Source organism: Moschus berezovskii, chromosome 10 (genome assembly GCF_049115385.1).
Source record: "Moschus berezovskii isolate FMDL1 chromosome 10, NW_MosBer_1.0, whole genome shotgun sequence".
Lineage (NCBI taxonomy): Eukaryota > Metazoa > Chordata > Mammalia > Artiodactyla > Moschidae > Moschus > Moschus berezovskii.
Genome location: NC_142469.1, coordinates 37,184,913 through 37,209,513, shown reverse-complemented (window position 1 = coordinate 37,209,513; position 24,601 = coordinate 37,184,913). Strand labels below are relative to the sequence as shown.

At 39.9% G+C, this 24,601-nt stretch overlaps 2 protein-coding genes across 5 annotated transcripts in view; one reads left to right on the top strand and one right to left on the bottom strand.

Annotated features, from left to right (window-relative positions):
* Positions 1–24,601, bottom strand: part of MCM9 (minichromosome maintenance 9 homologous recombination repair factor) — a 92,344-nt gene that overhangs the window by 48,104 nt on the left and 19,639 nt on the right. For 3 of the 4 annotated variants that reach the window (XM_055432778.2, XM_055432780.2, XM_088840581.1), the window contains exons 6-7: positions 20,289–20,414; positions 18,664–18,783 (exon numbers count right to left, since the gene is read on the bottom strand). In XM_055432778.2, the coding sequence (XP_055288753.2) occupies positions 18,664–18,783; positions 20,289–20,414 (246 nt within the window). The remainder of the gene's footprint in view (positions 1–18,663; positions 18,784–20,288; positions 20,415–24,601) is intronic. The other variant, XM_055432781.2, reaches the window with a different exon arrangement.
* ASF1A (anti-silencing function 1A histone chaperone) lies at positions 1,970–16,786 on the top strand. The gene is made up of 4 exons (XM_055432782.2): positions 1,970–2,308; positions 8,624–8,739; positions 13,316–13,492; positions 14,768–16,786. Exons 1-4 carry the CDS (start codon positions 2,200–2,202, stop codon positions 14,978–14,980), a joined length of 615 nt encoding a protein of 204 aa, XP_055288757.1. The 5' UTR covers positions 1,970–2,199; the 3' UTR covers positions 14,981–16,786.

Here is a 24,601-nt window from a genome sequence, read left to right as displayed (position 1 = left end):
GACTAAAGCGACTTAGAATATGAGCAGATTAAAAATGCACTTGATTTTTACCAAAATTATAAAGTCACTTTTATAAAGCAAATGGATTTCAATCTCCTCATAACAATGCTGCAATAATGAGGAAACTGCATATATACCAGTCTCAAGAGAATCTTGTTTTATACTTCAAATGGTTATCTTCTAAGTCCTGTATGTCTTACAACAACTTACACTTCATCTGAGGTAGCCTTAGGCCCAGCACTATAACAATGAACAGAGAAGACAGTTTATCAGTCAATGTAATTTGCACCTGTCACCACAGTATGACGCTTCTACTCTAATTTGTATAAATAACTGGGCTTGAGGAAACCCCTTCCAGTAGATCGTGGTATTTGCCAATCCATCCATGATAAAATGGGATCCTCACTCTTCAGTAGTTTCCCTAAATGTGGGAGGCCTGGGATTAACTGTCCCGATTGTTGTTGTTCTATGGCTAAGTTGTATCTGACTCTTTGTGACTCCATGGACTGCAGCATGCCAGGCCTCCCTAGCTGTCTCTTATTAACTTTCAAAAGACCATCACATGCAGAAGTCTCATTAAAAGCAACCTGCAATGAACAATGTCCAAAGAATGTTAACTGAAAAATTCTCGGCACCATACTAACAGAAAACTTTCAGCATAAACAACACTTAAATAATTTTCTCTCTGAATTTAATTAGCCAAGTTTAGTGGTTTCTTTCAAAATACTTAAAAAATGATGGTTTATGCATCAGGAAAAAAAATCCCTTTATATTGTTCTTATTTAGAAAATAGAAACAGCTTAACAACCTTACAAATGTGTTACAAGCTCTCCCTTTCCCTACATAGGTAGTCAAGAACAAATAAATTGACGCTGAATGTGGAATAATCAAGTACAGATTCCTCTGAACTTGTTCGTGGTGCCATACATTTTTACTTACTAACGGTTTAGGTCATGAATTTTTGGAAAACTGCACGTCTTGGTATGCTTTCGTGGTCTCTACTCGCCTTTTCCCTTTTCTGCTTGTATCTGTTGCCTTTTGGTCTTCTGACACTTGCATTTCCTCCTTTTTATGTTCCTGCTGTGTCCACCGAACAGGAGAAACCTGGGGTGTAAGTGATCCAACCTCAAGTCATCTTTTTATTCTAGACTTTCCAGATTGGAAAGGGAGAAAGAGGACCCTGGTGCAGCCCAAATATTATCTATTTCACAAAGTGTGGGTGGAAAAGCGTTTCCTTGCCCTTCATTTTGTATCTATTTAACTAACGGCGCTGTTGTGCCCAAACGTAGATACTGGCCAAGAACTAGATTTCCAAAATGGCTTTGCTCCTTTTGAGCTGACATCAGTCTATAAAATGCAATTTACTTCCACTGCAACCAATCCTTCCCTCTAACCGAAATATTACCCAGTATACAGACAACTGAACCTAACCTAGTGTAGACAACGGATTCGCATCTCCTAAATTCAGTAGAGAGCCGACACAGCCGTCGGATTGATGTGAAGAAAGCGTCAGAAGGGGGAAAAAAAAAAAGACACAAAATAAACCCACCACACAAACCCGAGGGGCGAGCGTCGCCAGGATCGCGCCCTCCCGCCGCCGTGCCCACGGCGAGCACGCCTTCCCGCCGTGGCCACGCCTCCTGCCGCCTCGCCGTGGCCACGCCTCCCTCGACCCCGCCCCGCTGCGGCCACGCCCGACGTGAGGCGCGGGAGCCGCCGGGCCGGGGGCGGGGCCTGTGCCGCCCCTCCCCCCGCTGCCGCCGCCGCCGGCGGCCTCCGCGCGGGCCTCCCAGCCCCTATTCCACTCACTTTGTTCTCCGCCTTTGTCCTAATCCACACCAGCAGGTGGAGCCGCAGTTAAAGTTTCCGAGTCCATTCCGGGAGCGGGAGCCCATCTTGCTCGCCGCGGAGGCCCTCGCTGGAGGAGGAGGGTCAGAGCTCGGGTGCAGCCAATCGCGGGCAACGCTGCTAGTTATCAGAGCAGAATGGGCTGTAGTTTAGTGAAATAGGAAAGCTGCAAAACACTGTGGAGTGTTCCCGTGTAAATAAAAAGAGGAAAAAAAAGTTTCTCAAGTCGCCGCTGCACGACGTCGGGCCGGCGCCGGGGCGGGGGGTCTGCGCTCTCCCGAGCGGCCGCGCGCTGGACTTTATTGTGCCGCAAGGAGCCCCCGTCCCCATTGTTTGTGTTTTTTTCAAAATATGGCAAAGGTTCAGGTGAACAATGTAGTGGTGCTGGATAACCCTTCTCCTTTCTACAACCCATTCCAGTTCGAGATCACCTTCGAGTGCATCGAGGACCTGTCTGAAGGTGAGTCGGGCGCCCGCCCGCCGCCGGGCTGTCAGTTGCGGGCTGCAGACGTTGAAAGTTTCCCGGGCCCGGCCTCGCGCGGGCGGCCGGGGCTCGGCGCCGAGCGGGCTGCGGGCTCGGCTCTGCGGAGGGAAACTTGAAGTTGATGGACGACGGTCGGCCAGGCGCGCGCGGCGTTCGGCCGCCGCCGGGGCGCCTGCCGCGGCTCAACTTGCGAGGAACTTGTTCGAGCGGAGGTAGCCATGTTGTCAGCTTTGTCTGGCGGGCGGGCGCTTCGCGAGACCCGCACTCGCGCCCGCGGCGCCGGCCGGGGGTCGCGCCGGGCTGGCCCCGGGCACCCCACGGCCTTCGCGGCCCCGGCGCGGCGGGTGGGAAGGCAGAGGCATGCGTGTGGCCGGCGCCGGCGAGTTCGCAGCGGAGCCATCTTACCGAGAGTAGAGAATTGGGCCACCGACCCCGGCGTCACGACGCCTCCTCTCCGCGGGTGACGAGCGCGGCGCCCCGCCTGCCCACCTTCCTGCCCCCGAGCAAGAGGCACGTCCATTTCTAGCGCTTACGCTGGAGTTACCGGACTCTCCGGGGTGGCCATGCCCGGCCGCTTCGGGGAGGGGAGCGAGGCTGTCCCCGCGCTGATTTCTGGCGCCCTGGACCAACCAGCGGGGGAGGCGGGCGCAGGCTCGGCCCCTCGGCGCCGCGGGCCGGCGCTCTCCGGGGGCCGCGGGTGCTCCCGGGCCGGCGCTCCCCGGCCGGCGCCCAGGATGCTCGCGGCGCCCGGGGATGCTGGCGCGCAGGCTCGCCCCGAGCAACGTGGGCTCCTCAGCCTTAGTGACTGAAATCTCTCCTCTCTCTCAGGAAGGAACATATTGCTAAGCTAGCAAGTTACGTTTAACCTGAGAGCAGAAATAAGTAAAATATTTAAATAATTTCTAGGACTTAATCACTGGCTTCTAAGTAGTCTGAAAGACTTCCTTCAAGAACGTGTTGAAATCTAATTACAGCAACTCCACATCCAAATACCCCGAACATAAAACACAAAAGTGGGCTAGGAAATAAAGTCCTGATGGCAATGCAAAATTTAGTATTTTTTTCTAAGTACGTTTTAAGGTCCTCAGAAAGACATATAGCATGTGCAGTAAGAAATTTAGAAAGCTAAAATTTGCCAGGGTCTTTCCGATTTTATTAAAACCATTCAGTGCTCCATTTTCAAATTTTCAAGGGGGAAAAAAAGTTTAACTTCATCGATGGTAATTTTACAGCTAAATAGGGGACAGACTTTTTTTGAACTTACAGTTATGTTTGCTGCTGCTGCTAAGTCACTTCAGTCGTGTCCGACTCTGTGTGACCCCTAAGACGGAAGCCCACCAGGCTCCCCCGTCCCTGGGATTCTCCAGGCAAGAACACTGGAGTGGGTTGCCATTTCCTTCTCCAATGCATGAAAGTGAAAAGGGAAAGTGAAGTCGCTCAGTCGTGTCCGACCCTTAGCGACCCCACAGACTGCAGCCTACCAGGCTCCTTCATCCATGGGATTTTCTAGGCAATAGTACTGGAGTGGCTTGCCATTGCCTTCTCCGACAGTTATGTTTAGCAAAATGCTAATCAAGGCATGTAAAGCATTTTCACTTTAAAAATTATCCTTTAATCCCTGTATAATGTATTTTAGGTAACGTGTAAACTGTTTCAATTACAAAAACCAAAATATGCTCATTGTAATAAACTTTTTAGAAGTTGTTCATACATATATAAAGTAACAGTCCTCTGTACTCAATACCTTCTGCCGCCATGTCACTCAAAAGTAACCATAATTACCACTTTAGTGTGTGCTGTTCCCTACATTGTAGTTTTACTACAAATATAAAGCACATATGCACATACAAAAGTAGGCACATTTTGAAAGACAGTTCATTTATTAAACTAATTCTTAAATGGCCGTTGCTAATAAAAATTAAAGGGGAATTTACTTATTACCGAACTTTGAAACTATTTGGTTACTAAAGTACTGCCATAAGCATTTCAGCCACTAGGCCCATTTGCATGCCCATTAGACTAATTTTTTTGGTTTTACTATCAATTGCATGTAAGAATGGACAAATGCAAGAGAAATACAATAAATGAGTCCCTTCGAATTTATACTATGGTGTTTTAGGCATTAGAACCTCTTGAAATTACTGGTATTTCTCAAATGATATCTTCCATTTTAGGAGCCAGTTCTCAACAAGGAAGTTAGATGATTCAGGATGTTGTTACAGGGCTTTGACAATGGATGGTTGAAACCTGCCATTGATGTGTTCCGTTTGTAATGGGATCTTTTCAGAACCAAGCTGAATCCTATCAGAATTTTTACAGTACTAATGTCAGGAATACACCTTACTTTGACTTGTCTACCTCACTTCCCAGGGCACTTATACTGGTTATTTATTTAGTACTTTTTAAGAGTTTAAGCTGAGTCATACTGAAGCTGCAAAGGAATCTTTCAAAAAGGTGCCATGCTTATGTACTCCACCTAGAGGCTTGTGTGGATTAAGGAAATAGTTTACTTAGCAAAGGCTTCCCATCTTTTATGCTACAGTTCTTTAAAATATTTGTTCTTGAAAGTGAACTATAGAATAGTCTGATGAGAAATTTCACTGTATAATTTTGCTTCAAGTTCCAAAGCTTGGCTGCCATTTTTCATACTTTAAATTGTCAATAGCCCTCACATATTTTGACTTTCCTTTAAAAGCTGCCCTGTAGCTTTGTTTCAGAAAAAGTCTTTGAGTACTTTGCTTCAGAAAAAGTCTGAGTACTTAAGAGAATTTAGTTGTTTCTACTATAAGACTTATACAGGGGTAGGACAGCAATCCACAGATGTAAGGAGAGGCTCTCCTGTTAAGTCCGGGAGATAGGAGACCTTGGGTGTGTTTGATCTGATGGTCACCAAGCCTGTACACATTTTTATTGACTTTACTGCTGACGTTGTTATACCTTCTGTGGACTGCTGATTTCTCTGCTTCTTTACTGAATGGAGCCTTTTTTAAAAAATGTTGATGAATATCAATACTTAGAGCTGTCAGTTGAATACATACTTAAAACCTAACTGAATGAAGCTTCATACTTTAAAACCTCAGGTTTGTACTAATTCACAAAGACTACATACTTTCCTGATCAATATCAATACTTAGAGCTGTCCGTTGAATACATACTTAAAACCTAACTGAATGAGGCTTCATACTTTAAAACCTCAGGTTTGTACTAATTCACAAAGACTACATACTTCCCCTGAGATAACAGGTCTTCCCAAATAGTGTAATTTGACTTCCCTCACTCCCACTTCAAATGGAGACACTGGCAGACTGAAGTTACCATGATTAAATGAAACAGTTAACTTTTTAAATAAGTGAGTAAACTCCTTCAAACTATCAACTATGTAAAGCATTTCATCCTATCCCTTCTTGATTCAAATACAGGGGGCAAGGGAATGAAGCTGGGTTCAAAAAAAAAGATTAAGAACAAAACAACTGATGCTAATTTATAAGTAAGTATTGAGCGTTTTAAACTCAGTAGCTGTAGCAAGGATCCACAGCATAAAAATTAAGGTACCCTGAGTTACAACCTATACTCCTTAAGGCTAGATTATCACCCACCCTGGCCTCTGCCCTCAGCCATGCCTTCCCACCTCCCACAGTTAAATTCCTTTATTTCACTGTTGATTTGAGAGCTAAAAAGGGAAGAATTTATCTCCCTTAGATTTTTGGAAAGAGCCCAGGCTTTGGAGTCGCAGAGACATAGCTTGGATTCTGATTCTTCCATTTACTAGCTGTGTGAATTTGGGCATATTACTTAACCTATCAAGAATCTCAACTTTCTTATTTGTGTAACAGGTATAATTAAACCCATGTGATACCTACAAAGCTGTTGAGGTTTTGAATAACAGGTGTGAGGTGGCAAGACCAATGCCCAGGTATTTTACAAAGGGACGTTTATAAGTCATAACCACGTTCCTGCACCAGACCACAAATGCCAGCTTATACCAATTAAGGCAAGAGCACGATCCCCAGTAGTACAAATACTTATGAAATGAGCAAAGAATTGTGGAGACCTCTGTGACAGTTCCCAGTCTTCTCTTTACTCAGCTGGTTGAGCAGTTTCCATACCCCTTTCTTCTTAAAACCATTTCTCCACTTGACTTGTGGGTTACCTGCTTCACTGGCCACTAACTGGGTAACTTGAACTGATCCTATCTCCCTGATTTCTTAACTTTGGAGAGCCCCCCGGGCTCACTCCCTTGGAATCCCCCCTATTTTCAAGGTTTCACATACGGACAGTTTCTAAATTTTTACCAGACATATGATCTCCACTTATTCATTACCTTCTTTATCCCTGGAACTCCTGATGGTGTCCTTTCCCTGCCCGGGGAAAAAGAGGTGGCTCTTGCTAGCTCTACCTTCAGGATATAGCCACAGTGTTACTACTTCTCCCCTCTATGGCTACACGTGGTCCAAGACACCATAATTTCTTACCTCGATTGAACTATCCTCCTGTTTCGTCCCTTGCCATCTTACAGTCTGTACTAAACACAGCAACTAAAATGATCCTCCTAAAATGAAAGTCACCCACTCCAGTATTCTTGCCTGGAAAATTCCATGGACAGAGGAGCCTGGTGGGCTACAGTCACAAAAAGTTAGACATGACTGAGCGACTAGCACATACACACAAAATGAAAATCAGACCATGGCACTCCTCAACTCAACATTCCAGTGGCTTCCCATGCCACCTCATGAAAAGCCAAACATCCTTACGATGACTTCCAAACCCTGCATCCTCTGGCTACACCTTTCACCTCCAAATCTCACAGCCAGCTGCTTTCTCTTTTGCTCATTCTGCTCTTGCCCCGGTGGCCTTGCTTTTTCTCAATCATGTGCCTGTCGCCTGGCCTTAGTACTTGCTGTTCCTTTTGACTAGATAAATGCTGCTTGTTCCCTCTCTTAATCTTCATCAGCAAATAGATAATCTCACGAGATGTCAGATGTAGGACCCTGCATCTAGAAATGTACTAGACACTGAAGATAAAGTGGCCGAGGTCTGGACAGAACCATGACACAGTAATAGAAGGAAAAAACCTAAAGGATCTTTTACTTCAATAAACTGCAGTTTATAGTACACTTTGAATAAGTAGTACCTAGCCTGGAGGATCCCAGGGACGGGGAGCCTGGTGGGCTTCCGTCTATGGGGTCACACAGAGTCGGACACGACTGAAGTGACTTAGCAGCAGCAGCAGCAGCCTATTCCTATTACCTATTTAAGGAACAAAAAGAGCTACAAAGTTATACAAGATTGACAACACATGATGGCATTAGATTCTCCACAGGTGACCCAGAAACATCACCCCCACCCCCTCCCCGAGTGCTGGTGTAGACTTTGTGGAGTGGATCCAAGAGGCAGGCCACAGAGTGCCAAACATCCTAAGAGGACCAGGAGGTCTCAGAGATGATTTGTATTTGTAGAATGGTGTTCCTCCCCCTACTAATGAGGAGGCCTCTTGCAAGGAGCAGTCATTGTACTCATCTCTGGGTTCTTCTCACAGAGCACACTGTAAAGGGTGCTCAGTAAAGACTGAATTACATGGAGTGACTTGTGTTGTACTTTATTCTTGATCCTCATGCTTGTTCCCACGGTATATACTCTTGACATATCAAGTGGTATAAGGAACCTTTGTTTCCTCTTCCCAATGTAAAGAATGGATGACAGGAATGGGTGCCATGAGGAAGAAACCCCACTGTGAACCTTTAACAGTTGAGTTGAAGCCCTAAGGGGCTTATGAGCCACAGGAGAAGTTTGCAAATAGTGATTTTTCTACTTTGGAGCTCTTTGATCTGGATCTATGCATAATATGGGGTAGCCCTTCCAAAGTGGGTTTAGCAGGTTGTTAAATGATGACATACAGAAAAGGGAGAGGGATTCCTTAGCCAAACAAATTTAGGAAACACTGGATTAATAGTACTGGTGTTCTTTACTGAAGGATTTCTCAGACCCCTTGCTCTGCCAGTGTGCTTTATAAATCCTCCAGAGAAGGTTGTAGCATTTCCCAAGCTTTTGGCCATGTTGTTTCATTTGTGAGAAGCCCTGCCCAGGAATCAGTATTTCACATAAGAGCATTGTGAGAAACTCTGGCATGAAATGTATGAATTTTATAAGGAGCACTTAGGTGCGTTTCTGGATTTTCTGCTATGAAAAGCCAATTTTAGCAGCCAATAAATGGTGTAAGTGGACATTCAAAGGGTCTTTGATGTCATCTTGTAATTACTGAATATGAAATAATATTTTGGTTTTTAACCCTAGACCTGGAATGGAAAATTATCTATGTGGGCTCTGCAGAAAGTGAAGAATACGATCAAGTTTTAGACTCTGTTTTAGTGGGCCCTGTTCCTGCAGGAAGGCATATGTTTGTATTTCAGGTAAGATTATTCTTTGTATATCTGTATGCCAAATACATTTCTAAATGGTCCTCAGCCCTTTCCTTTTGGGCTACATCATTCTGATTCTGCTGCAGTCACTTTTTATCTGCTTCTTTCGTGTTTTAACAAGTTTCTGTGTCACGAAGGAATGCCACCACCTGGTTACGTGTGCTGAGAGTGTTATTGTGATTTTTACTTCAGGGTTTGCACAGCATGCAGTTAACCTTATACTGTGTCAGCACACATGTGATGGTTAATTTTGCACTCTTCCTGTGAATAGCCCCTTAGTATGAAACCTTTAGAGTGGCTGGCTGTCCAGCAGCCCAAAACAGGGGTTCAAAATGCTTACTACTAACTGGGATCGTCAGTAATATGCATTTTCAGATTATAGTTTCAGACACTAGGAATGATATAACAAAACAACTTTATTTCAGCATTATCAGTAATTCAGCTAGGTTACCAGGTATGTAAGAGATCTGTGAGATCTTAGGTCACTGGAAGTCCAGTGGTCTACTAAAGCATCTACCCTACACTTCTTATAGAGGATTTCTATTTCAGATCCACAGCTCTATCATTTATAAGGAGAAACTCTACTAATACATAATTATGTTCTCAGATCCCACTGACAGTATTTAGGTCTGTGCCAAGGCTTCAGACATTGTCTTCAGTGTTGAAAAATATTATTCCTTTAGTGCACATCAAATTGTTGTATACAACTATCTAGTCACTTCTCAGTTATCCATGTTTATTAGAGGAAGATGTTTATAATGGTCCAAAGAGTAACTAGCCATAGTTTTTTTTAAAAAACTATTATTAATTTTGTTACAAGTTTGGCTACCCAACAGAGTAGAACCCACTGATAAGACTTCAACCAGAAAAAAAAGCTAATTCTTCTGTTGCTGAGCGCTCACTTCTTCACTTCACAGATGAGGCCAATTTAAATGAATACTGTTGTTTAAATAATCCCAGCAGATACAGGCTAAGAATCACTCAAACCTATCTCTTGAGATACCACTGCTCCCTCCTCTTTCCTAAATTTGAATTCAGAATCTTGGTCTCCTAGCCTTAGTGCTTTTTATTAAAAAGTAATAAGTATTATATCTAAATAAATGGTTAAGGAAAGCTTAAATATACTGACTGAAAGGCTCAAATATATTAGTTACAAGTTCTGTTAGAGACTTCCCTGGTGGTCCCGTGGTTAGGACTTTACCTTCCAATGCAGGGAGTAAAAGTTCTATCCCTGGTCCATGCCCACAAGCCTCCTGGCCAAAAAAACCCAAAACATAAAACAGAAGCAATTTTGTAACAAATTCACTAAATACTTTAAAAATGGTACACATTAAAAAAAAAAATCTTTGAAAAAAAAAATAAGTGCTGTTAAGCTGAGTTGTGTGACTGATCATCTTAGTGGAGAATGAGGGTATCAGAGATGCCTGAGTAGGGAAGCCCTGCACTTGAAAACTAGGTTTAGTCCCACTCTGCTGCTTATAGACTTGTGACTTCAGTCAGGCTCCTAGCCTCTCCTAGTCATGCCAGTCATCTCTGAAGTGTGAATAATAGCCTACCTCATAAGAATGTCATGAGGAAGAAAGCAGTTAAGTATAATCAGTGACAGACAGCTCCCTATTTCTATAATGAGGACTAAGTTTTTATTTTAGCTTCTTGAAATTGTTATATAAAGAAGCAGTATTTGCTTTGATCCACAAGCCTGGAGAACCTATACTTCAAATATGTGCTGTGCTTAGTCATGTCTGACTCTTTTGCAACCCCATGGACTGTAGCCCACCAGGCTCCTCTGTCCATGGAATTTCTCAAGCCAGAATACTGGAGTGGGTTGCCATGATCGTCTCCAGGGGATCTTCCCAACCCAGGGATCGAACCCAGGTCTTCTGCATTGCAGGCAGATTCTTTACCATCTGAGCCACCAGGGAGGACCACTTCAAAGATAATAATTCATAATTCAAATCAAGAAACTTGAGGTATACCTTTCAATGAGGATTAAAAAAAATACACTTGCAAATAAATGCCATATTTTTGAAACAAACTTTAAAAAATTTATCTTTTCTATGTGTTTATGGTGGTTGCGAATATTCCTCAACTTTGGGCTTTAAGTGCTATAGGAAAAGTTATTACATTTTCCTCTAGTGATTTTCACTGTGGTATGTGTGCACATGTTGCCAAAAGTATAAAGGAAGTGCAGTGAGACTTAGATCATGTGTTCAGCCTATGCATTTTTTCCAATTCACTGTTATCAGCAGGAAGGTACTGAAACAGTTTTGCGTTTTATGTTTGAAACATGTCACCATAGTATTCTCCTGGTCTGCCATGATTTTGCCTCTTCGAATAAACATGCCTTCCTCTTAAGTGTGTCAAAGGCTAGCAGGAAGGTGCCCAGACCTATCTGCCTCATATTGCTTGTTGGAGTCAAAGATCTCTGCTTATCATTTCTCCATCCTAGATCATCCGAGAGGCCTGCAGGCTTCTCTCCTTGATTTCACTCAGGCTGAATCCTTTAGCAAACAAATTTTAAAACACAAACATGCCTAGAACCAATTTGCTGAGGGGATGGGAAGCAATAGTGGAAGAGGTTCCCATAGTACTGAACCACCTGTTTCCCATCTCCACCCAAAGGCAAACAACATATTCTCAGGACTGGCCCCCATTCCTATTCTGGTATTTCTCAAAAGAGATTATAAACCCTGTCAGGGCAGGAACTCAGTTATGAATAAATTTCAAAATACTCAGTATATACTGTGCCTAGAACCATGCCAGACTTGAGATCACAAAGATGAGTTGGATAGGACTCCTGCCCAAGATAAAGCTTAGAATCTCAGGGAAGATTGAAGGGTTAACATATTTAGATTGTTGGAATACATTAATAGAGACATTGTGTCAAATAATATAAGTGCATAAAGAGTGCTATTAATTATATGCTTGCATTAGAAAATCCTTTACTAAGAAGGAAACATTTGACACAAGCTTCAAAGATGAATTTTCCAGCAAGTTAGGGAAGGCATATACGCAAGGCACAAAGGCATGAAGAATTATTACTACTTTTTAAAGAACCTACATTTCTAGACCAAGAGGCGGAGTTAAAGAGATTGTAATGTTGACTGAGACCAACTGTGAAGGGCCTTATGCTGCTGCTGAGTCACTTCAGTCGTGTCCGACTCTGTGCGACCCCATAGACTGCAGCCCACCAGGCTCCCCCTGTCCCTGGGATTCTCCAGGCAAGAACACTGGAGTGGGTTGCCATTTCCTTCTCCAGAAGGGCCTTATAAATGAAGCTAAAAACAGAGGTGTTTTTTTTTTTTTTAATGTCAGAAATTAGGGTAATCACCTGAGGTTTTTAAAACCCAGTAAAGGGATAGGAATAGATCTGCACTTAGATAGCATGAGCATGTTGGCCACAGTGCAAATAGGCTACCCCTGCGGGAGACCAGTAGGGAAGTTTTAGCAGTATTCCAGATGAGAGATGAAGACCTGAATTCTGCTTTCAGAGATGGCAGATGTTGAGGCTGACTAGATGTGGGAGGTAGGGAAGCTGAGGGTGACAGGTTTCTAGTCTAGGTGACTAGGTGGGTGTTCTGTGCCTTTCTGTGTCACCTACATGTGGTAGGTATACAGTAATCATGAGTCTTTTATGATAATAGCCTGAGAACACCAGTCAGAAGTGCTCCCAAGCTGAGGCATGAGCTGAAGTGTGTTCACCCAGGCCCAGGGATGGTCCTTCATGTCATAGCAAAAGTAAGCCGATCTGTGGGACTTCACATATTCATACCACTCAGAGTGGCTGCTTTAGGTCATGCTTAGTGCCTATCACTGCCTGTCCCCAGCCTGTGATTCCTTCCAACTAAGTCCTTCCTGTCTTCCACATGGCTGTGGACACGGCCCGAACCCTCATTCATGCTCTCAGCCACCTCTAGCTCACCTGCCTCAAGTTTCAGCTTACAGCGTTTTGATTCAAAACAAGGTCTGCCTCAAACAATCTCTACCTTCACTGAATTTCCATAGTATGTGGAGCTATTTGTAATTTTTGAAATTCTGCTATAAAACTATTTCCATTCCACTTTCAGTTTTATATTAATTTCCTATTAGAATATCTGTGAAGGGGAGGTGACTGGATATGAGAATATGGGTACTAGGAAACTGGATAATAAACATTTGCTGCCAAAAGACTGTACGGGATAATTTAAATGTTTACTAAATTTTAAGATCTGAAATTATGACTGGGGAAGGTTGGACTCAATAAGACTATTGATTTACTATATTTTATAAAAGGTTTTATAATTGAATATTGCATAATCTGTCATGAACCAGCACACACAGCAGCCACATGTATTTTCCTCTAGACGCGGTGATGTTTTCAGGTACTTAGGCATACTGTGGAGAAACGTATGAACTATATTTTCTAGCTATAAGTCAGTTTCAAAAATGAGCATTTGCCTTCCCAGTATGATTTCCAAGTTTTGGTTGCTGTGCCCTTGACTGAAGGTGCTCCGTGTAACCACAACTCCAGTTTTGCTTATGGTTAACAACACTTTGTGCTGTGTTTCTTTTTTTCACATGATTCTAGGCTGATGCACCTAACCCGGGACTCATTCCAGATGCAGATGCCGTAGGTGTAACAGTTGTGCTAATTACATGCACCTATCGAGGTCAAGAGTTTATTAGAGTTGGTTATTATGTAAATAATGAATATACCGAGACAGAATTAAGAGAAAATCCGCCAGTAAAACCAGACTTTTCTAAGGTAATACTCCTTTTCATTATTTCTTTTTCATTCATTTTACTATACAATTTTTTAAGCAGATGCCATTTCATAGTACACTATGAAAGTGACTTTGAGACAAAATAAATTTGAGGGTCTTGTGTCAACTAAGCAAGCCAATCATTGTTCCCTTACCATGGATGACTTCAAAGCTACCTCCAGGTTAGTTATTAGCGGTTAATCTTGGTCAGGCACCTTGAGAGTCTGATAATTTAGAAAACGGAAAGTGCCTCCAACAGGTCTCTGTTAATGGCTCCCTTTATGGCATTCCCCATACATCATGGTTCTATCTATTTCCGTCTTTAGGACATTCAAATTCCTGTTTGTTGTACTGATTATTCCATAATATTTTTGTCTGTAACTTCTCAAAATTGTAGGGGGACGTTTTGTTTTTCATAGGAACACTGTTATCTCAAAATTCCCATATGCCTTGCTTCATCAGCTATTCTCACAAGTTAAACTACAGGTCTTAAATAGTATCTGGTGGTAAAAACAGCTAAGTTTCTGAGTGAGAACCTGACATCTGTGATTTGATATTCTCAGAAATACCAAGTACTTTATGATTTTCCATTGGGAACTATAATAGTTCAGTAACTGGTGATTTTTGTGAGATTGAACGTAACACTATCTGCCAGACCATGCAAGAAACATTACATGGGAGTGGAATGGAATGTTCTTCTTTCTGATAATAAGGCTAGAATGTTGTTTATTCTGATGTGGAACCTTCCCTTTCTAATTTATTAGTTACCCGTATGGCTACTTGTATAGCAAAATGAGAAGGAACTAGAATATTGCGTCTAAGAATGAGCAATAATAATTAAAAGATAGGAAACCATTAATAATGAGAGGTCCTATTTGGGGATACTTTGCATTTTATTTGAAAATATACTGAAGAAAGACCACATCAAAATCTAGAAAGCACGTTAATTTGTTAAATGAAGCATCCTCTAATGCATTCAAGAGATTCTCTCCCTTTTAGGAAATAAGGATAGAGTTAGAAGTTTTGTTGGATAGTAAAAGATCTGAATGATTCCCTCAGGCTCCCCACATCTTGTTTCCATTAGGCTAAAATAATTTCTTTACTGCGGTCCTATTGTTTATTAGTTATGTTTAGTGTATTTTATTTGACTTATATCTTTGTATATGAATTAGCCCTTTAGGAGTACAATATAAAGAACCATTCTATTAAGGTCTATCTGTATACAGTGATCTAACTTTCTTAGTGTTTACCATTTATATATATCCTTTATCCTCTAGCTTCAAAGGAATATTTTGGCATCCAATCCCAGAGTTACAAGATTCCATATTAATTGGGAAGATAACACAGAAAAACTGGAAGATGCAGAGAGCAGTAATCCAAATCTACAGTCACTTCTTTCAACAGATGCATTACCCTCGGCATCAAAGGGATGGTCCACATCAGAAAACTCACTAAATGTCATGTTAGAATCCCACATGGACTGCATGTGACCACCTGCCATCCCTTTAGTACAAATTAAGCTATAAAAACACACAGAACTATTTCCCTGAAATTCCGTAAGTACATAGTCAAGATGCAATGTGAAGAATTTGTTTAAAAAACATCCTGTAGAAAGTTTATAAGAAAACCAGTATTTGAGCAAATTGTGGAATATAAATACAACTATTTTTAAGTAAGTTTTTCTCTAATGTGTTATTTTATTTGTTCTGAAACTAATCTGATTAAAACATATATATTATTTTCTTCTCCTCTATATGTAATTAAAGCACTTAAAAAGAAAAAAGAAAAATGAATCATTAGACCAGGTTGTAAAGATGTCTTAACCTCTTGGATAATAATCTTTGGACCACTATCTTAACTAACCTTTGAAAGAACAAAGTGCACTTCAACTAAATGTGTCTTCCTGTGATAACACATAATTTGGTTTGATTTAAGGGGCAAATTTCCATTCTTTTCCCAGCATACCCTTAAAGAAGGGATTTGAAGTAAACTATATGTGACCAAGAACTTCAGGATCTAGTTTTCCAGGCCACTTTGAATCCTCTTTTGTCTACTATTCAATTCATATAATGTTAGTATTCAGTTTGGTTCTAAGGTAACAAATGTGGTTAACTGTTTATAAGGTCCTCTGGCTATGATTTTTGTTTTTATGACAGTTTAGGACATCACAACACTTCTTGGATCATACATCATCATTATCCAGTGAATTCAACATGTCATAAGCAGATACAAACTCCCTAAGTTTAAGAACAGGAGAGTATAATGACTTTGTTCTGTTCATTAGATTTATAAAAAATACTATGAACATAACCCTTTAAAACTGTTTTGACAAGTCATCTGTTGTTGGCAGCAATTATATAAAAACAGTAGATTTGGAAAGATATATTTAGCTTTATCATATGAAACTATATATATTTCCACATAAAGTACTTTTCTCCGTATCTCCTGACACTCATGTACAATATTTGTGGTAGACATATTCTAGATAGCTTTTTCGGATGAGGTTTTTTAAAAGCAATCTTGAAGAGGAATGCATTAACTAAATGGGCCAAAAGGTTCTTTTCTTAAAGTCCTTCCTCAAAAAGTTTCTTATGTTCCAGTAAATTAAGTGTAGGATATTCTCATCACTCTTGCTGCTAATCAAGACATTAGCCATATAATACAAAATTATGCAGTGCCTTCATAGCTAAAACTTTTATACTGCACTTTTTAAAAGCATTTATTTTGAGGAAGGGAAAGGGGCAATTGTCTGAATATGGATTCAAAGCTGTATATATTTTCTATCATTCTACAGTGACTTTGTGAAGCAAATTTTGCTAAATGTTAAACTTGAAAGTTTAGTATACCAGATAATTAAAATACTGTCCACTAACTAGTTCATAGACTTTAAAAGTAAAATACGTACGACTGTTAAAACAACATGAAGAAAATTTCATTTGTGTCTAATTGCAATTAAAAGAAAATGTTAAAATACTAAAATGAAAATAAAACTAATACCTTCCAACCAAGAGCTCAGTGATTAATATAACAGGAACACAATACATGCTTATTAGAAATAAAGCATATATAAGCCAAATTACCAAATCAATTCACAGCTGAGTTTTTATCCTGATTAATTATGATTGATTTGTGCTGACATCAAACAGTTAGGTTTTTACATCAATTTGTAAACTGACAGCCAATTTTCACAGAAGTTTGAGGCTTAAAAACTATTATCTCTTATTTAACATTTTGATGGTTCTATGATTTTAAAAATTACAGATTTGAGTATTCAAATATTAGGAACTAAGAAACTAGAATGCATAGGTTGGTTTTTTTCTTTTTAGCTAGACACTGCCTGAAATAACAGCTAGAAAGTTTGGAAATGTTTTTTCCCTTTCTGATCATAGTGAATTGCTGTGTCCTGAGAAGATAAACATGAACAAATTACTTATGCCACAAAGGAAATAGGCAAGTAGGCCAGAGGGAATGAGGCTATCATTGGAGCTGAGAGAACAAGCCGAAGTCTGAGAAACATGCATGCATTTGTTCATTTATAATCTTATACAGCCTTAGGCTTTCATTTGGTCTTAACCCTCAGGTTTGAGGATTTCTAGTTACCAAGAAAGTCAGTGGCAATAGCTTTCAAAACATTTTACTGTAATCTATGGTAAAAAAAGAAACTTAAGTATGACCCCAGTAACACAAGTATGTATATTAACAGTTTTCACATAATACACCCATAATAGTGCACCTTAACTCCATGCACTAATATACTGCAGTATCTGTTACTGTATTTTGATTTGAAAGTGCTGATTCTGACCCATGAATAACTTTCTATGACCCTCTAATGGGTTGTGATACAGTTTAAATAAAGGGTAGTCTGGCCCTTTGGGTGGATTAGAAGTAGCAATAACTTATCTACAGTTCTAAAATTTATATTCCTTCTACCTGCCATTTCTTTCATATTTGGATTATAACCTTGGCAATAAGACAGAAAAGTGCTAATTCAGTGAATTCAGCAGCCATTCAGTTAAAAACTGTCCAAATACTCCGAAATTACTAGTAGTCCACACCTTAGCCTGGTTTTATTTCTTGACACTCCATATAATATTTAACTTAGGAAACGCTCCACATCATTACTCGGGAAACTCTTTTATTCATTCATTGTCGTTTAATACAGAACTCTACTGAGTCATAAAACTTTGAAATGCACATGAAGTGTTCTTCATATATTCCTGCCTTCTTCCCTTCCAGTACCCTAAAGCTTGTCTACTCTTCTCAATCCACAAATCCCTTCTTGTTGGTGCTTAATATACTGTTTAGTATATTTCAAAGCTGAGATCCCTTAAAACAGGGATCTTGTTACTAAGGACCATTAATGGAGCACTTCCTGTTTTGTAAGTTTTAAAATACAAGCTTCTCATAAGAAATCTGAGTACAGGCCATGGACAATAGACATCCCTAACAAGTAACATTTGTAAAATGTATGAAACCAAGGCCTACTATAGGAGAATAGGAGAAATATTTTCCCAGTCAAAACAGTATAGAAATTTTAAATAGCATCAAAACATGTCTTTTAAAATAATTTTTTCCTAAAGTCACTTTATAATCAAATCTTAACATTCTGTCGGCAAAGGCTTTAAATATAATGTACTTGTTGAAGAATCATTACAGTGTATGAATGAAGCTCCACGTTACAATGATAAAAGTACACTTTCCACATACTAAGACACATTTTCTACCTAAGAATTTTTAGCAGGAATCACTGCTGTCTGTGAGATCCATGAGCATGAAAATGCCTTAAGCTTTATGCCATCTATTTACTTTGTAAAGTGAGATTTTACCCTATTTAGTTAGTTTCAGCACTGTTTGCTGGGTCTTCACAGAATTACAGATGCTGCCTAAGCATATACAAAAGTAATCACTACAGAATGAGAAAATTGAACACAGTCATTTAAAACTAAGATACAAAAAAGACACATGGAATAAGCTTTTGAAACATAAGTGATGGTGGAGCTTTTGAAATATTTTCTTAGAGCGACAAAAGTAATGCTGAATATTTACTTAGGTTTTTGGCAGTAACTCAAAAATCTTGAAATATATCCTATTATAGATACTTTTTCACAAGAAAATAACCATTGTGTTAGCTTCTGAAGTAACATTAAATTAATTGAAATCATACATAAAATACCTGCGCTAGTAGATCCAATTCCTGTGGTGAGCACAGATCTTGGTGTAATCTTTGCTGCATATTTGAGGAATTGAGATTTCCCTGTGCCAGGATCCCCAACCAATAAAAGATGAGATTCACCTAGAAAAGCGTAAGTAAAGTTTCTAATTGCTATGAAAAGACTCATAAGTGTAATTAGTCAAAAATGGTCCATTTTGGAATGCTCACACAATTTTTATTTTATATAGTATTTTAGTTTAAGGTCATTCAAGGAAGACTTTATCCAGAATGTCCTTAGAAAAGTTAAACTTTCAAAATAAATAATAATCTTTGGATTTCTGAATGCAGCATTTTTAAGAGATTTTTGTTCTAGTTCCAGATGTTTAGGGACTGTGTTTAACATTTAAACAACTTTTGGCTTAGAAAGTTTCTGATTTTATTTAATCTATTTTAAATATCAAACTACTGTGATTCTTTCCATCCATCCATCCATACTAGTATTTTTATTTAAGTACTTTTAAGTGTTTGTGACTTTAAGTACTTTTAAGTGTTTGTGACTTTGTATGTGCTTTATAAAACTTTTAAGTGTTTGTGACTTTAAGTACTTTTAAGTACTTTTAAGTGTTTGTGACTTTGTATGTGCTTTATAAAAACCAGATCACTTATGATTCTAACAGTTAAGTGAAAACCTTTTCATTCTATGAAAATTTTAGTAGTTTAATGAAACATCCATCTTAAAAGTTCTTACTTTTTGAATGTAACATAGAAAAACATGTGAATATCCTGTGGCAGATGTTATCTCACTGACCAAGCAAATTTATTCAGTCATATTCAAGCATTTTCTGAAAATATTAATAGGGAAATACTATTTAAGTTCAACATTTAGCAAAATGCCTTGTAACAGTAGGTAATCAAAACATACAATACGCATAAACCTTATTATACTTACTGTTCTATACTATACAGTATGGTCCTTACTAACACCTGGTTTACAATAATGTCCTTTTAGTCTTTTGGTTAAGCCTTTGGTTATTATGGCCCTTATACTACCTATATGAGGGCCATAATAAACCTAATTTATGCCATTTAGGTCAGTTAAGTGTGTTAACCACAAAAGAGCTCCCTGCCATTTGGAAATGACTTTAAGAGTCATTTTGGCTTGAATGCGTGACCTACAGAGCTCCTCTCAGCAGATGGCGTATTCGCTGCCCACCAGCAGACGGGGAGCCAGCAGGCAGGTGACTGAGGGCAGCAGTGTAAGAGACACACACTGACAGTCACAGATGGAGAGGCACTGACCTGGAGACACTGAAAAGCACTGTTTCTAATCCTTTCCTCTTGGAGAAAGACTGGAAATCCAATGAGAAACACAGACAGTAAAAGAAACATAAAGATTTTATATTGTGGCTCCCTTATAGGCTGGAGTGAAAATAACATACTCACTGAAAAAGTCTTTGGAAAGACTGGATTCTAAAAAGTAGTACCTGACATTGGACTGAGTATCAGACAGTGAACAACTGTCAATTTTTAAAAGATTGCATTTGGAAAATAAAACTCAACAAGCAATTTTTTATTCAGCAAAGGGAAATCGTATCTTCTCTTACTGTATGTGTTAGTATTTCTCAGAAATCTTAATGGGTACCAACCTCTGACCCGTGTTCCTGTAGCATCGGTTCTTTGAATCCCACCAGCCAGCACCATGGCCACAGCAAGCTTTACTAGGTACATTCCAAAAACTTGAGGGCACAAGCTGGCCAATATTTCATTCCTTCCTGGGAAAGGCAGAAAGATGAGTTATCAGTAATTTTTCAAGAAATACTAATTGAAATTTCCCTTTCTATCTTCTCTTCTTATAAACACTCTAAAATGATCTGACTAAAAGGAGTGAATAATGTTGTTTTGTTCCTAAAAGTCCTTGTCTTATTAATGCCTTGAGATTAAAAGTTCTGGCTGCCACGTATTTTAAGTTTCTATAAATTTAGCATATTTATAAGGGACAGAAAGAAATCTCTTTTCTCCCTCGTCAGGCTAGCATTATCCCTTAAAAATAATACCAGCTGCACTTCCTGTGCAATAATTTCAGTAAAATTACTCCACTGCCTAAATAAAAGGAAGGTGTTTGATCTCAGAAACAATGAATCAGACTGCAGAAAACTAAATAAGGTACGTGGAGCTTCTTCAGAGATATAAAAGAGGTAAAATCAACCCATTCCTGCGAGTCAATTCAGCATTTGCTCTGAGCAGTTTGGTAAATTCTGTTTTATCTAGACTGAGTATCTGTGTTATCAGGATATTTAGAAGATCATTATAAACAATTCTAGCAGTCCAAGCTGGAGTTCTTAAGATTCTTCTGATCATATGCTTTAAATAAGAGGTTATCATTGTCTTAGGTTCTGTTTCTAGAAATGTCAGACACTAAATCTGAGAATCTGCCTATCCCATCCATGAATAATTTAGATGTTTCATTCTGTCATTGGCCAGTCAACCAATGAGGCTCATAGATTCTAACAAGCCTTTCCTGAGTTTGTCTTATTTGGAACTCACTACTGTGATGGCACTCTGTATGTCTACATTCATGTTACCAGAAATTAACGTCCGTATGTTGGGTGCCTAGTCGCTCAGTCATGTCCGACTTTTTGTGACACTATGGACTGCAGCCTGCCAGGCTCCTCTCTATCCATGGGATTCTCCAGGCAAGAATACTGGAATGGGTTGCCATGCCCTCTTCCAGGGTATCCTTTCAACCCAGGAATTGAACCCAGGTCTTCGGCATTGCAGGCAGATTCTTTATCATCTGAGCCACCAGGGAAACCCAGTGTCCTCATGCTGGTAAACTAATTTGCACATCTGAGGGCTTTTATATTTGAGTTTGTACATGTTTCAGTGATAGCTCTTTTGAGGAGGAAGATAATCATACAAGTACTACTTTAGCTGATGACATCAGTTCCAGAAGCTTTTCCACCAAGATAAAGGAAAGGGGTTCCTCCATAATTTATGGCCCTATGCACAAAGGCTACTTTTGTAATGAATCAAAATTGACTCAGTGGCAGTTAAGCTCTGGTGATATGACCTGGGACGGCAGAAGTGGTGAAGAAAGAAAACATTCTAGAATAAATAAAACGGGAACCAAAAAAAGAATTAGTCAACCCTGGAAGGAATTTCATTAACTGCTAAAGGGAATCCCTCCCTTCTCCAAGGCAGAAAGCCCAGAGAAAAAGACGAAATGTCTGAGATCTACATAGTTAAGACCTGACAGCAGGTACATAAATTCTGACCAGAATCTAGAAATTACGCATACAAAGAAATAATAGCTTCAGTAAGCAGGGAACAAGCAGAAAAACTGACCTGGGAGACACTGAAGCCAAAGCTGTCAGAGTCAACTTTCTGAGTAAAGATGGATCCCCTGACTTATGTGCTGACAGGAAGCACTTCCTATGGGTTTTCAGGTCAGAGCCCAGTGTTACTAGCTGCCTGACCTCGGGCAAGGTTCTTACCATCTCCGCCTCCATCTCCTTATCTGTGAGATGGAGATGATAATGGTATTGCACATACAGCTGTTCAGTATTTAATTACTGCACAGCACACAGCACAGTACCTGGCACACAGGAGCTACTGAAACTATTATACCTGTATTACTTGTGCCTGTTATCTCACCATTTCCTCACACTGGTCAACATAAAAGGTAAACTGAAGTCAGGTCTGAGGTGCCAGAGAAAGGCAAAGGGGAAGGTCCATTCCCTAAATTTGTTATCTAAAGTTGAAAAACTTAATTCCTTGCGTCATGGCAATAGAAGCTCTCATGACTCTATCACGGAAGAGAATTCATTAGGGAGAATAATACCCTAACATTTTCCTTCCTCTCCCCCTGGGGCAAATTTCTCGTTCCAGGCTGTATTAATAGTTTGCCCATGTAATCCACTTTTGTGGCATGGCCATTATTTACCCCAATGAAGAGAACTTAGGTCTAAGACGATAAGTTACCCTGAAGTGGGTTCAGATGGCCCAACAGAACCCAACCCCTTTGGGTTTCTAGCCATCCTCTAAGCATCAGGGTCAGGGGATCCCTGAAATCACAAGAGAATCTTGAGTTCCTTGTCAGCACTCACAGTATCAGATCTTAATGAAGCAAGCCAACCTCCCAGAGCTGAGAAATGTAGTAATGTCTGTCTTTAGACAAGCAAAATGAAGACACACTTTGGATATAGCTCCCCACCTCCACCACCCTTCCTCTGTACACACACACACACACACACACACACACAACACACACACACACACACACACACACACACACACACACACACACACACACACACACACACTTTGAAATGGTAAGATATGGCTGGTAAGAGGTACTCAGGAAACTAAACAAAGCCGAATCTTCATACTAAAAAGAAAAATGTTGCCTCATTTTCTCCCTGTCTTCCTACTTATATTTCTCACAGGTTATTACATTTATTTCTCCCTTTCATCTGGTAAATAAGATGTATTCTGTTCTGTTCAGTCGCTCAGTCGTGTCCGTCTCTTTGCGACCCTGTGGACTGTAGCCTAGCAGGCTTCTCCATCCATGGGATTCTCCAGGCAAGAATACTAGAGTGGGTTACCATTTCCTTCTCCAGGGGATCTTCCCAACCCAGGGATCGAACCTGGGTCTCCCGCATTGGAGGCAGACGCGTTAACCTCTGAGCCACCAGGGAAGCCCTAAATAAGATGTATAGCTCTAATTAAAACAAGATAGACTCTCTGATCAGCAGCACAAATCACTTCTGACAGCCTTGTATGATGCCCTTCTTAACACTTACAGATTTTTGTAGGGAATTGATACGGAGAAACAACGTTAAGTAAAATAACATTTAAAAATACATATGGTTCATAGAGTCAAAGCACTATAGAATTGATGCTTTCGAATTGTGCTGGACAAGACTATTGAATGTCCTCTGGACAGCAAGAAGATCAAACCAGTCAATCCTAAAGGAAATAAAACCTGAATATTCACTGGAAGGACTGATGTTGAAGCTCCAATACTTTGGCCACCTGATGGGAAGAGCCAACTCACCGGAAAAGACCCTGATGCTGGGAAAGATGGAGGGCAGGAGGAGAAGGGGGTGACAGTGGATGAGATGGTTGGATGGCATCACTGACTTAATGGACATGACTTTGAGCAAACTCCAGGAGATGGTGAAGGATAGGGAAGCCAGGTGTGCTGCAGTCCATGGGGTTGTAAAATCAGAGACGACTTAGGCGAATGAACAACATGATTTGCAAAAGGTTTGCTTAATGAAGCTATAATATAGAGACCTTTGGTTCTTTTTGTATGGATCAGATAAAAGGATGATTGATAACCACTATATATGTGTTACACACATAAGCAAAAGCAAAAAAATATCCCACAAAATAAAAGCCAACTGCTTGTATTTAAAGCGAATGAAAGTCTTATTCTGTGGAATGATATCTGTCCAATTCAATACATGAATTAAGATAGATAATAACTATGTATTAGATCTGAGGTGAAGCTTCTCAGAAATAGTCTATTACTGGCTTCCATTTATTTTTCTCAGAAGATGCCTCCAAGAAAGAATGAAAACAGACACTTGAAGATTTAATTGGTATTTTATATAGTTGGGACTTTTTAATAAAAAATACTCTAGAAACCCAAAGGCTATAATGTTTTCATCTGTGTAATTACATCTTAAGTGTCATAGTCAGAAATTTTTGCTGTGATGACAAAGATTTTTTGCATCTCTCTTATCATCTCTTACCATTCCATATTTTAAAAATCTTCAACTAAAAGAGTGTGAAGCTGTCTTAATGATATAAGATGAATCAGAAGATAAATGATTTTAACAGAATAAAGTTTCATGACAGAATGAGTTTTGCCTGTTTAAGGAGGAACTATATGTTTAATTGGTAAAGAAGGTAGAAAACTCTGAAACTATTTTGGCAAGATAAGAGATATTAA

Excerpts from the sequence above, each read along its gene's own strand:
- ASF1A (XM_055432782.2), top strand. The coding sequence starts at position 2,200 with ATGGCAAAGGTTCAGGTGAACAATGTAGTGGTGCTGGATAACCCTTCT. Across the intron at positions 2,309-8,623 it reads CATCGAGGACCTGTCTGAAG|ACCTGGAATGGAAAATTATC; the intron begins GTGAGTCGGGCG and ends TTTTAACCCTAG. Across the intron at positions 13,493-14,767 it reads TAAAACCAGACTTTTCTAAG|CTTCAAAGGAATATTTTGGC; the intron begins GTAATACTCCTT and ends TTTATCCTCTAG.